The following is a 13,663-nucleotide window of genomic DNA, read 5'->3' as shown; positions in this document are numbered from 1 at the left end:
TGCTTCTGCAATTAGCATGGGAACACCCTGTATACCCTGTCTGGGTCCTTAACCTGGGATTTTATGTGCTTTACCCTCAAGTCTTTTGTAGACACTATCCCTTGTCACATGCACATTGCTATGTTCGCTCGCTTGTATGTTGGTTGATTTAGAAAAACCTCCCCTCTCTGTCTGCATCCCTATAGATACTGTATTCCGAACCCGAGAGTCACCTCAGCTCACCAATAGGCTTTCCCCGGTGATCGGTTTAAAAGCTGTTCTGCCACCTTTTTAATGTTGAGCGCCAACAGCCTGGTTCACCTCTTTTGGTTAAAGATGAAGCCCATCCCATTTGTACAGGCCTACCTTGTCCCAAAAGGTTCCCCAGTTCCTGACAAATCTGAAACCCTCTGCCTTACACCACCTTCTCATCCACGCATTGAGACCCTGTATCGCCGCTTGCCCTGCTTTAAGCCTAGCGGCGTCAGGAACGGGTAGCATTTCTGAAAGAATGCCACCTTGGAGGTCCTGGACTTCAACCTGTTTCCTAGCAGCCTAAATTTAGCTTCCGGAACCTCCCGGCTAGAGTTCCCAATGTGGTTGGTGCCAATATGGACCACAACTGCTGTCTCCGCCACGGCACTGTCACAAAGCCTATCTAGAGCGAAGCGTGACATCCATGGCTGCCGGCACCAGGCAGGCATGAAGTCGCCATCAGGTCATCACGCCTCTCACAAACCCAACTCTCTACATTTCTGTGATCGAATCACCCACTACTGAGCCCCCCACACTCCCCGAGGGGTATCCTCAGTCTTGGAGGATAGCTGATCTGGAGTTAAGGAAGGGATCCCCATCTGGGGAGCATCTTCCCCCACCTCGAACTGGCACCCTCCATCCCCAAAGGCCTTCATTCTCCATGACATCTGAAGAGATGTCACCTTGAAGTGGGACCCGACATTGAGGTCCCTGAAAGCGATGTCTGTCACCCTCTCTGCATCTTTCAGCTTCTCCAGGTCTGCCACCTTGGCTTCAAGAGAACGCACACGTTCCTTGAGGTGCCAGGAGCTCATTGCAGCGAGGGCACACCCACAGCTACTGTCCCTGGCGAATGGTCATACATGTGATACTCAATGCAAAACCCTGGAAAGACCCCAACTCCCCGCTGGCTCTATGCCCTCATAACTGATTTGCATAGATATTTAAATATTAAGCTTTTGAGTCACTGCCCCCCTGGAGCTATCTGCACTTACTATCTGTCCAAATATGTCATTATTAATTTAAAAATTTTTAAAAAATTAAATTAAAATTAGCCCGCCATTAGTAGCGCGCTTCAGGTTCCAGAGATTGAACTAAAGCCCTCCTCTCAGGACAAAAGCCCCACCTCTCAAGGACAAAGAGGAACAAGAGATGAACTCTGTTAGCCCCTGTTAAGCCCCACCTTCCAGATTCAGCAGCCTTAGCTCACAGGGGAGCCTTACAAGGAGAAAAAGAGCTCACCCCTGCTAAAATACCCAGTTTTAAAAGCTCTGGCTTTGAGAAAAGCCCTCCAAAGTGAACACCAGCACTCTGCTTTCTTCCTGGCCAAGTCTTCTTCTGCTGCTACGCCTCTCTGCTGGTTCCAGAGACTAATGTTCATCTTTGATCTAATGTGCAGAAGCACTCTGAGACTTTACATCGGATACGGTCCAGCTTCAGTGAGATTCTGAGCCAGCTCTAGAGGGTGCTCTAACAACCCCGATGTATTCCCAGAATGGCGATGCCTGCAGAAGACTGGCGGATCAGGGGTGGGATCCAGCAAGTTCTCACAGGTTTCGAGAGTAGGTTACTAATTGTTATTTGCGGCGTGATGCCGAGAGAGTTTACTAATTGGTGATTTTGCCACATGATTATTACCTTGGTGCACCCCTCCTCTTAGCGGTAGTGCGCCAGGGCTTGAAGCAGTCTAGCAGGAGGTTGCACCAACAGATGTTAACCTAGCAGCCTGCGTTACGTCGTTTCAGCCCAAGGACCGACGCAGTGGCTGGATCGCTTGCCACAGCCCTGCCCAGGAAAGCCCACTGCCCCTGGAATGCCAATAGCGCCAGCGTCGTGCCCCGCCAAGCCCCATTGGTATTTCGCATACAGTTTGAGATCCCACCACCATGTGGAACCATTGGGATCCCCATCACTGCTGAGGATGAACTTTTCTTTCTGTTGTGCTTAGGTCTGTCACTAGCGGGAAGCCTTACTGGCGCGGGCGAATTCATGGGTTCAAGCCATGTATTAAAGGATCGAGGAAGCTCCTTATATGGTATCAAATCGCGATTAAAATCCAAATGCTCCAAACCTCAAATGAGATGTCAAAAGAGTCATTTATAAACTTACCGTTATGGCCTTGAAAAGTTTTGACAGGGCGTTCACAACCAAGCCGACATACATGTATGCACATATCGAATCTTGCAGGATGCAAAAAAGCGATGTTGTTCTGCCAGTCTACGCCAGAGCAGGGGCTATAAAAGGGAAAACAAAACATTCAGAGATCGAGGCAGGGATAAATACACCCAAGGCCCTTGCCCACCATAGATAGGATTGGTAATGTGATTCTAATGCATTCAATAGCATGTGTCCCTGGAAGGCTAGAGACCACAGCATAGCCAGACTTCCAGTAACAGCATAACACTATGACTTTAGCGATTGGTATTACATGCTCAAAAGACACCTAAGATGTTTCCCTCCTAGTTACCATCAATAAGCAATGGACTGAGCACTTGCTGATGCTGCAAAATGACTTTTACAAGAGACACTTAACTCCCCTCCCAGCCCCCCACTCAAATATACTGGCTGAGAACAGTTTATCTTTGTGGACCAGGTTGCTTTCAGCCTACCAGCGAGACATTACATGTTTAGCGAAAGATGTGACAAGAGAGGCATATATACTTACTAAACACAAAAGGGGAGATCAGTAGTATCTCATCATGGGGGGCAAGGCTGGAAGTCAGTGTTCATACTTTGTCAACTGTTGTCATGTGAACTGAGAAGGTTAACTTTGCAATATTATATGGTTTTCTCTAAAACATTGTTTTTACTAAGCGACACTGTGGATTCCTGTCACAAGGTAGAATCATGTAGAGACAGATGGACCCCATCTCATTATTAAGGAACCAGAGCGGGGATCTGCTTTTAAAACATGCTGTAGATTCGGCGCAGCAAGTTCTGATCTGCTGTTGTTCTGATATGATCACAGTTTTATTCTGAGAGTTTTAAAGAGAGTAAAATGGTGTGTGTTTTATTAAGCAAGTATATAAGCTACTTTTGTGTTTGTGGTTGAGTTACAACAACAACAACAGCTTAAAAAATATAAATTAATAGAAGGCCAATTACCTGAGGTGGAAAGGAAACTGTTGTTTAGCTTCTCCTGTATGAGCATCCCAAATTATTGTTGTCTGCATGGGTAAGGGCAGTGTATTGGAAGGGGGAGAAAGCACAAACAAAAACATGCACATTAGCGACCATCCTTGAGGAGAAAAGCCGGTTTTGCCTGGATACTTGATCCATTCCAGTAATGTACATTAAAATGTTTTTCTATGTGCCATTGCTTATCATATATTCTAATAGCAAAGTTGGTCAAATCTCAGAATACTTAAAAAATTCAGTGACTAGAGTTGTGACTGGACCGAAACATCGCTTTAAATACCAAACCTGAAAAGGGCCCCATGTTTGAAGGAAAGCGTGAAAACCCACCCACTCCCCATATCCTTGCACCATCCTATACTTGAACTGGATTTTCAGTGTGGTTTTGCAAGCAAATTATCATTTGAATAAACTATGGCTTGTCCAAGTGAAAGCTATAATTTGCTACGAAAGAGAAAATCTGAAAAGGTTGCAAAGAGGAAGATGGAACTCAAATCTGATTGCACCTTAGCGGTAACTATGCCAATAGGTTAACACACAAGTTTTAAGTACCCACATCCTGGGGGGAAAAGTAGAGATTTTAGGAGGTTTGATCCATGTGAGCCATCATAAGATTTCCCACTAAACTTTCATGATATTACAGTACGGTATTCACGTGTTATTCTAGAACAGGCGTAGGGAACGCTTTAACACTCAAAGAGCCATTAGGACCCGTTTTCCATGGGAAAAGAAAACACTTGGAGCATAAAATAATTTTTGACATTTGAAATAAAGATAACACTGTATATATTGGGTTTTGCTTTTACTCCGCTCATTCTGAGAAGCGCATGGATGCGTCTGCCCTGCTGCCTGCAGGGCGGGCAAGCATGGGGCCAGCGACTTGGCCTAAGCACGGAAATACCCACCAGCTCCAACGGGGCGAAGGCGAAGGGGGGGAAGCCCACGGCGCGGCCCAGCGATACCGAGCAGTTGGTGAGCCCGCCCTGCTGCCTGCAGGGGTGAGGCAAGAATGGGGCCAGCGGCTCAGCATGTGAAGCCGCAGTGCAAAGGCAGAAAGAACGATATGCGTCTCTCGAGCCGCAGGTTCCCTACGAATGTTCTAGAATGATTAGAGGATCCTTCAGCACTATTTGAGTATTCTCCGTCTTGAAAGGGGCGGTAATTCCTGGCACTTTACGAAAAATCTGCAACCTATATTTATAACTCTACCTTCGGTCTCTTACTTCAGTACTATAAGTTAAATAACACAATTATGAAAGTGATATTCAAGAAGGAAAACATTTTTTAATTAGTAAGATGCATCAGGAATCAGAGATTAACTATTATATATTGTTCATCTCTGGGATAGGAATGTCGTCAAATAATATAGACACATGCGTGCAAAAATACCAGCAATGTTCTTTCATCTCCCCCGCAACGCCCCCCCCTTTACTCTTTGATGGAAAATTCTGTACACTATATACGGCAGCAAACAAGAATTGTTCAAAACATGCTGCACATGGTAAGGATTATCATCTTCCCAACAGAGAAAGCATTCCACTTCGTTTTGATGAAATCAAGGTTTTTTTTTAATGACACTTAGCTGAACAGAAGAAAAATTAGATTGGTCGCCATTATATCCCCCAAGAGCAGTTTTTACAAGAACTCAAAGCGGTACCATGCAAAGGTACTCAAGAACATTGCCTGTGTTATACTGGAAAAGTGCGTATTTCAATACTCACTTTATCAACACCAGCACTTAAAATGTGAAATTCCCCTTTTTGTTCCCGCTTCAGAGCAAAAATGGGACCTTTATGTTGACCTAAGGTGCTTGCAAGGTTCCCTAAAACAGACAAAGTTAACAGTTGTAATGTCTTTGAGATGAATAAAGGAACATGCAATTAACCATCAAGTAATTTGAAGCCAACTACTGTTGAATCTTACCATCTTCTGTCCATATTCTTGCAAAGCCATCGTGTGATCCCGTTGCCAACAGCGTTCCGTCACTCTGGTGGACATGTCAAAAGGGAAATCAAGAAATGATGTTTTACGGGAGACTCAAGTATGCCTGGCTGAACCCGAGGTCGATTCTGCACAGCAAATGTATAGCGGGTTGTAATGATAAAGGAGAACCAGTTTTTCCTGTTAACTTCGTTCCACATGCAGGCAGTGATTGAATCCCACGGAAACAATCCGGGTTGCTATTAAGCTCTTTTGCACAGAAGATGCTTCTATACAGCTTTTAATTCCTGGCAACACATGATATGACCGGCTTCTGCACTTGCATAGATGCAACCCCCAAAATTTTTTTTTTTTGGGGAAAAAGGGCCTCCCTGGAAAGGTTGAACAGCGACAGGCGGCTTCTCCTTCACCATGGAGGGCATGGGGGAAGGTTGGAAAAATAAAAGCACTTCCTGCCTGGCTGTTTGTGGAGGAGTGGTTCCATCCAGGATTTTTCAAAAGAATAAAGCTAGTTTACTTGTTTAGCGTTTTTTTTAAAAAAACAACGGGTTGGGGAAAATACAATGGAGCGAACTCTTTTTTGGAGGCAGGACCTATGCGAAGGCGTCCCCCCAAATAGGCTTTATAGAATCCCTACACCTGTGTTTATTGGCTCATCACGAGGAATGAGCCTCAAGCTGAGAATACGTTCATTACGATGGATGCACTTTTCACATAATTCATTCTTCAAAAGTAATGGAAATCAGAAGCGTTGCTGAACAAGAGGAAGTATTGAACTGCTCCCCAACAAAAGGTTACTGTCTTGTTTAACCAGCTTAGAACTCCTTTCTCTTCATCACCCCACAACAGACATCTTGTAAAGAAGGTAGGGCTGTTTATTTTTTAAGAAAAACCCACATCATTGTCGTTTAACAAGCCCCCTGACACTAAGTTTCCACCCACACCCCATCTCTTTATGGAGATCCGGGGAAGTACCACCTATCCTGCAGGTTTTTTGTGGGACTGCTGAGAAAAGAATTAATATGAACTTCTATGGTACCCTTAATGGCAAGAAAAAAATACTATATAAATACAACATAATTATTTTTATTGCTGCCCACCATAACACACAATCACAAACTGAACCACTGTCGAAATAACTACCCTCAAAATTAAATTCAGGAGGGGAGGTTTGATAATTTTTAAAAATTGTTTTTCGGCATTTATTAAACATACAAGAAAAGTAAAATAAATAATAGAAAACAGACATGATTTATTACATTAAAAAAAAGAACAGAAAAAGAAATCTACCCTTCATTATATTACCCTTGTTTCCAAATAAGACATCCCTGAGAATAAAGATGTAATAGAGGTTTTGCTGAGAAGTGCTAGAAAATGTAAGGCATCCCCAAAGAAGTAAGATATTAACCAAAGTTTTTTGTTCTGTGCATACGCCCGTTGGACCAGAGCATGCAGCTGTGGAGCAGAAAAAATAAAGACATCCCCTGAAAATAAGACATAGTGCATCTTTGGGAGCAAAATTAATATAAGACACTGTCTTATTTTCATGGAAACACAGTAAGTACATATTCCATAATGAATTCCAATATAACATTTTTCTATTTATTAGAGAGACTTATTATAAGGTTTTTTAAAATCTTTATCATTTATATACTTCTAAGCATCATCATTGTTAAATTCCAGACTTCAAGATATTTTTGTTTTGTGCGCTGGTCAGAGTCAGATTGAAGGGTATGAAAAAAATAAAAGGACTCAATTTCTTTTCCTCAAATTCATCTTTTGGATGTCGATTCACAAAGATGCAATAGTTAGATTTACGGCCATGATAGCATATTCTCTGATTTTTTGTGTCCTCTCAGCATTCCATTGTTGAAGGGCCTTTTATCAGAATTACCAGGTTTGTTGCAATTATAACTCTTGCAGAAGTTATTAAGGTACCAACACAGTACATTCAGTTTGTTAGGAAGCTTTCTGGTAGTGTACCCAACAGCATTGCTTTTGCAGTGAGAGGAAATTCAAATGTTGATTATCTTCGCTGTATCCTCTTATGTATTTCTATCCAGAACTTCCTTTGGTTTTTAACAACTCCACCACATATGAAAAAAGTTCCAACCTCTTCATTACATCTCAAGCAGATACCATCTCCAGCAGATACTATCATCTTCTTAATCATTTCAGGTGTCATGTACCATCTAAAAAAATATTTATACCAGTTGTCCTTCAGCATCTGACTTGCAGTGAGGTTAAATGGTTTTAGTCCATAATGATTCCTACTGTTGAAAAATTATGGTTTCCTTGAAGTTTTGAATCCATTTTATCATGCATATCATACATTTTATCCTGTTGAAACTGAATGCACAAGGCCATGTTTCTTATTTGTGAGTTAAAGCTTTACAGTTGGAAGGATTGATAAAGTCTACTAAATGCAGAATGTTTTAGTATGGGTTATCTACATTGATTTAATTTCCAGATTATTTTATATTCTTCTTTTTTTCCAGTCTACGCTATCTGGCCTGTGCTGTCGGAGGAGATGGGTTCTATGTTGAAAAAAAAGATTCAGTCTCAAACTTGTGCAAGAAAGACGCACCTCTGCTTGAGCAAGGGGGAGAGATCCAAGTGATTTCAAATTACTCCTCCTATTAGCTGCAGATCACAAGCAAATTCTAAAGATCTTCTGGAATAACAAAACTGATATTTCAGGAGCAACTTCAGGAAACTGGAGAACACAGAGGGAGGCAAAAGTCCCACGTGTGAGTGGAACTCCATTCACAGTCTCAATGACTTGGTCACTTGGTGGGATATGCACATATAACACTGGGAATCCTTTCCATTTACAGGTCCTCAACAACACTTTGTCTATCATAACCACGGGAGTTTTGGCGAGGATAAAATGAATTGGATTTAAAGCAACACCCTAACAACTTTGGCATGATAGTAACAAGACTATAACATTGTAAAATACTTTTCAAAGATGTTTTCATCAACTCACATTCCAGTCCAACGATGTTACATCCTTATTGCTGGGGACATCAGGGCCTCCTTCTTATATACAGTGCCTCAAAACTAGCTGAGTGGAACTATCATAAGCTGTTTTCATTAAGATTCCATATTCGGGCTGTTGAGTCTCCAGACCTAACAGGACCAGACGTATGTTAAGCATACAGAAAAGTTTGGCTTTTTAATAACAATAAATTGATGGACACAAAAATCTTAATGCTCGTAAACCAATGCGTAATAACAAGCATATTACAGATAATTATAATCAGTATGGATACAAGTGAACAGCTTAAATACTTTGGAGACCTGTTCTACTTACCCCTCGATGCTGTGGGAAGCAGATCACTGACAGGATTCCAGGCACAGATAAAGACCTCAGATTCATGGCCACGGAGGACTGTTGCTTTGTTAGGAGGAATTTCAACATCCCCATCAATTTCCATTGGCTTTGAATGATTATCTGGAAGACAAAAACATTGTAATTTTTTAATGTTTTATTAGCAGCATAGCTTTACACTGTTCATTTTCTCAAATGGTACTTGATTTGATTGGTTTGCATTAGCTACATAAAAGTACACTTCCTTCCACAGGTTAAAGCAAAACTTAAATGCTACATTTAAGAACAGCTTTCCATTAAGTCACAAATCACATTCTGTTTTGAATAAACTGCTGAATGGCATTCCCCACAAGGAATAAAACAAGGATGAAGGTTTTCGTGGCCAGAATCAGCTGACTATTATGGATTTTCAAAGCTGTGTGGTCGTGGCTGGGGTCTGGCAGTTGTAGCTTCTAATGTTTCACCCGCATCTATAGCAGGCATATCTTCAGAGGACTGTCACAGTAAGATGCATTTCTCTCCTCCACACTGTACTACACAGCCTGCAAAGCCCTCAACAGCCAATAAAAAAATTAACCACACACTGGTTAATGTATTGTCGAAGGCTTTCACAGTCGGATTCAACTGGTTCTGGTGGGTTTTCCGGGCTGTGTGGCCGTGGTCTGGTGGATCCTAGTGTTCCAACCACCAATTGGGCCACACAGTAAACAGAAAACCGACCCACATAGTTCTACATAAAAACTCCAATCACCATGCTGCTGGATAAAAAAAATGGTCAAGTTATCCATTGGCAACATAGTTTTCACTCACTTATTGCATGCGCCCCATTCTCCTCTCCATTCATAGTGGCTTCCCCATTCTTTGGTGTGTTCTGAACAGCTGTTGTCGTTGCCGTTGTTGCCACTGTTGTGGTGGCTGGTGCTATTGTGGTGGCTGGTGCTGCACTGGCTTGCTGTTGAGCTAATTTCTCCCTGAAAGCCTGTTGCCGGGTCTGTACTACATCAGGCATTACTGCATCAATCAGCGATAGAGACTCTATAGGTCGGCCATCAAATACTGTGCCATCCTATAGAAAACAATGAAAAGAAAAACAACTAGAATGTGAGACTGCTTCCAGATAGACAAAGCAACAAACAATGGAGCACTAAGTAAAATATAATCATGCCGTGATCTGTGATGTCGTCTTGCATCCAAATTAAAGATAAAGACTGGGCATGGTAAGGGATCTTATCCAGTATGTGCGGTTAAGGAACAACCACTCTGACAAAAACCATGCTATATCCAGATGTCCTCTAACTATTTAAAGCATTTTACTGGGAAAACATACAGAGTGAACAGCTTGCAGATGCTAGAGCAGGAGTCTGCAACCTGCGGCTCTCCAGATGTTCATGGACTACACATCCCATCAGCCCCTGCCAGAATGGCCAATTGGTGACCTCCCAATTGACTATGCTGGCAGAGGCTGATGGGAATTGTAGTCCATGAACATCTGGAGAGCCGCAGGTTGCAGTCCCCTGTGCTAGAAATATACCCATTCAGAACTTACTCAGCAATACTAAGAACATGTCACTCTAAATAAGGCACTAAATAAAGGCACTAAATAATAAAGGCACTAAATAAAGTTTATTTCAAACAGTTTTATAAAACATTAATCTATATAGTCCTATACAATCCTAACTGTATAAAACTCTCTGCTGGAAATGCTGGCTTAACAATCCTCCTATTCCTAAATGCCAAAAGTACAAATAACAGCACTTCAACACTTGGAACACAAATCAAGAGAAAGTCAACTGATCAATTATGACTCCTCTGATAAAATAGGTTAGGTCTAAGAATGGTAGATCAGTGGGCAGAAGTACAGCCAATCAATAATAAGCAAAGACTGAAGATTCTTAGGCAAAACACCTTCTTAAATATTCTTTTCAACATGTTCTGCCCCTTTGACCGCACCACCCTATCCATAAGGGAACTACACAAATCTTGAGGTTTCCATGAGCCTCAGTCCTAAATATGGAAAGTCCCCATGCTAGAGAAGGCCCCGGGACAATTAATTAACCAAATTTTGGCACATTCCAAAACATCACATCTGGTTCCAATTAACAGATGGCATTCATGTGGTCATTGTTCTGGTACTGAACTACAGCAAAAAAACCCCAATTTTGTTTCAGTAAGATCATATTATTATATAATTCTGAACTAGGTCCGTAGATGATAAGGAAAAGGGTAAAGCTGCAGACACTGTACGGGGGACAGGCAAAGAGGAAAATCAAGAGGGAGAGCAGGAATGGGGAAATGAGATTCCCTACTTGCCAGTGCTCATGGGCTCCCCTTTGTACATATACATTAAGGAAAAGAGTCCAGTAATTGTAATATTATCCAGAAGTGATGATGTTATCCAGGAGAAAGTTCTTCCCATGCTACCACCCTCACTGTCTGGATAATTGAAAGCCCAAAAACACAAAGTTACACTTAATTTCATGCTTTGAAGTACTTAAAAAAAAAGATGTATCTATTTAACTGCAAAGGGGTAATAGTCATGCCAGTCTGTTACAATAAAATAAAACACAAGTCCAGTGGCACCATGAACAACACTTATTTCAAGGTATTCTTTGTGTCTGAGAAAGTGAGCTGTGACTCACAAAAGCTTATACTGAAATAAATGTTTTTAGTCTTGAAGGTGCCACTGGATTTTTATCTTATTGATGTACTTAATTAAAGCACCTGTAACGAACCATTAAAAAACAAAAATCGCATTCAAACATGCAATTCCTCACTTGATCCATGATTTAATTCCTGAAGTAGTATTTTTTGGGGACTATTGGAGTTGAGCCGGAGATGGGAAAACTGTGTTTTGTGGGTGGAAATCATTGAACCCACAGAAAAGCTGCTCTGGATTCAAGTGTGGAATCTGAATATGTGAACTGGTTTCTCTTCCATATAAATGCCGTAATGCAGTGACTTGAGAAATTACAGTGCATTGAACAAAAACGGATGCTGGAACCTATTATGCATTTTGGTCTTTTTCTTACTTAGAAATTAGAGACTGAAGAAAAAGATTTAATATTTACAATTATGTTTTCATAATTAAGCTGCAGCATCAAAGCAGCTGCTGGGATTAAAACTGTCAGTTCAGAATTAATTTAGGGTCTAGTCAGGCAGGAACATTTGCATTTGCTCAATATTTTGAAGATCATGTTCATGACTACAATTGCTAGAGGGATTAGGTTGATCAAGAATGAAAACAAGAAGACATGCTCTACTGGCTACAGTTTTTCTGACTTTGCAGGAACTCCCTGCTTTATGAATGATTCTCAGTCACACGCTGTACTTATATGAAAGGGGCAGAAGAGTAGAACAGATAGGACTCCCTTGTGAAGGCAGGGGATGCTCTGGCTCCCCAGCTCTTGTTTTCCTCTGCCTTTCTCCGCTGCAGCATGAGAAAAATAAGATTTAAAAAAGAACATTGGACTTGTGATATCACATCACATCTGGAGAATGCCTGGAATTGACATCACACCTTCTCTTTGAATCACTGAAAATTCTGTGGCGAACCAACAGAGTTTCCAGCAATTCCTAGACAGGACTGATGCCATTTCTGACTTTTCACCAGAAGTGACATCGGTCCTCTCTAGGAATTGCTGGTGATCCCTAAAGAGGTGTTACATCACTTCCAGGAAAACCCACAAATAATTAAAACAAACACCCATTCCTTTCCTATCACTGGAAGAAATCTGGCAAAAATCTTTCTGTTTATGTAAGAACATAAGAACATAAGAACAAGCCAGCTGGATCAAACCAAAGTCCATCTAGTCCAGCTCTCTGCTACTCGCAGTGGCCCACCAGGTGCCTTTGGGAGCTCACATGCAGGAGGTGAACGCAATGGCCTTCTGCGGCTGTTGCTCCCAATCACCTGGTCTGTTAAGGCATTTGCAATCTCAGATCAAGGAGGATCAAGATTGGTAGCCATAAATCGACTTCTCCTCCATAAATCTGTCCAAGCCCCTTTTAAAGCTATCCAGGTTAGTGGCCATCACCACCTCCTGTGGCAGCATATTCCAAACACCAATCACACGTTGCGTTAAGAAGTGTTTCCTTTTATTAGTCCTAATTCTTCCCCCCAGCATTTTCAATGAATGCCCCCTGGTTCTAGTATTGTGAGAAAGAGAGAAAAATTTCTCTCTGTCAACATTTTTTACCCCATGCATAATTTTGTAGACTTCAATCATATCCCCCCTCAGCCGCCTCCTCTCCAAACTAAAGAGTCCCAAACGCTGCAGCCTCTCCTCATAGGGAAGGTGCTCCAGTCCCTCAATCATCCTTGTTGCCCTTCTCTGCACTTTTTCTATCTCCTCAATATCCTTTTTGAGATGCAGCGACCAGAACTGGACACAGTACTCCAAGTGCGGTCGCACCACTGCTTTATATAAGGGCATGACAATCTTTGCAGTTTTATTATCAATTCCTTTTCTAATGATCCCCAGCATAGAGTTTGCCTTTTTCACAGCTGCCATGCATTGAGTTGACATTCCCATGGAACTATCAACTAAGACGCCTAAATCCCTTTCCTGGTCTGTGACTGATAGCACTGACCCCTGTAGCGTGTATGTGAAGTTTGGATTTTTTGCCCCTATGTGCATCACTTTACATTTTGCTACATTGAACTGCATTTGCCATTTCTTAGCCCACTCACCTAATTTATCAAGGTCCGCTTGGAGCTCTTCGCAATCCTTTGTGGTTCTCACCACCCTACATAATTTGGTATCATCTGCAAACTTGGCCACCACGCTACCCACCCCTACTTCCAGGTCATTTATGAATAGGTTAAAGAGCACTGGTCCCAAAACGGATCCTTGGGGGACACCACTCCCTACATCTCTCCATTGTGAGAACTTCCCATTTACACCCACTCTTTGTTTCCTGTTTCTCAACCAGTTTTTAATCCATAGGAGGACTTCCCCTCTTATTCCTTCATTGCTGAGTTTTCTCAACAGTCTCTGGTGAGGAACTTTGTCAAAAGCC

The 13,663-nt window shown here is 42.0% G+C and overlaps 1 protein-coding gene and 1 pseudogene across 1 annotated transcript in view; one reads left to right on the top strand and one right to left on the bottom strand.

Annotated features, from left to right (window-relative positions):
• Nucleotides 1–1,045: 1,045 nt before the first annotated feature.
• LOC125431325 lies at nucleotides 1,046–9,706 on the bottom strand (annotated as a pseudogene).
• Nucleotides 9,707–9,820: 114 nt separating this feature from the next.
• Nucleotides 9,821–13,663, top strand: part of LOC125431324 (F-box-like/WD repeat-containing protein TBL1X) — a 36,586-nt gene continuing 32,743 nt past the window's right edge. The window contains 2 exon segments of the mRNA XM_048494090.1: nucleotides 9,821–9,861; nucleotides 10,845–11,004. Coding sequence (XP_048350047.1) covers nucleotides 9,821–9,861; nucleotides 10,845–11,004 — 201 coding nt within the window.

Source organism: Sphaerodactylus townsendi, linkage group LG04 (assembly GCF_021028975.2).
Source record: "Sphaerodactylus townsendi isolate TG3544 linkage group LG04, MPM_Stown_v2.3, whole genome shotgun sequence".
NCBI lineage: Eukaryota > Metazoa > Chordata > Lepidosauria > Squamata > Sphaerodactylidae > Sphaerodactylus > Sphaerodactylus townsendi.
This window is presented reverse-complemented; position numbering and strand designations above follow the sequence as displayed.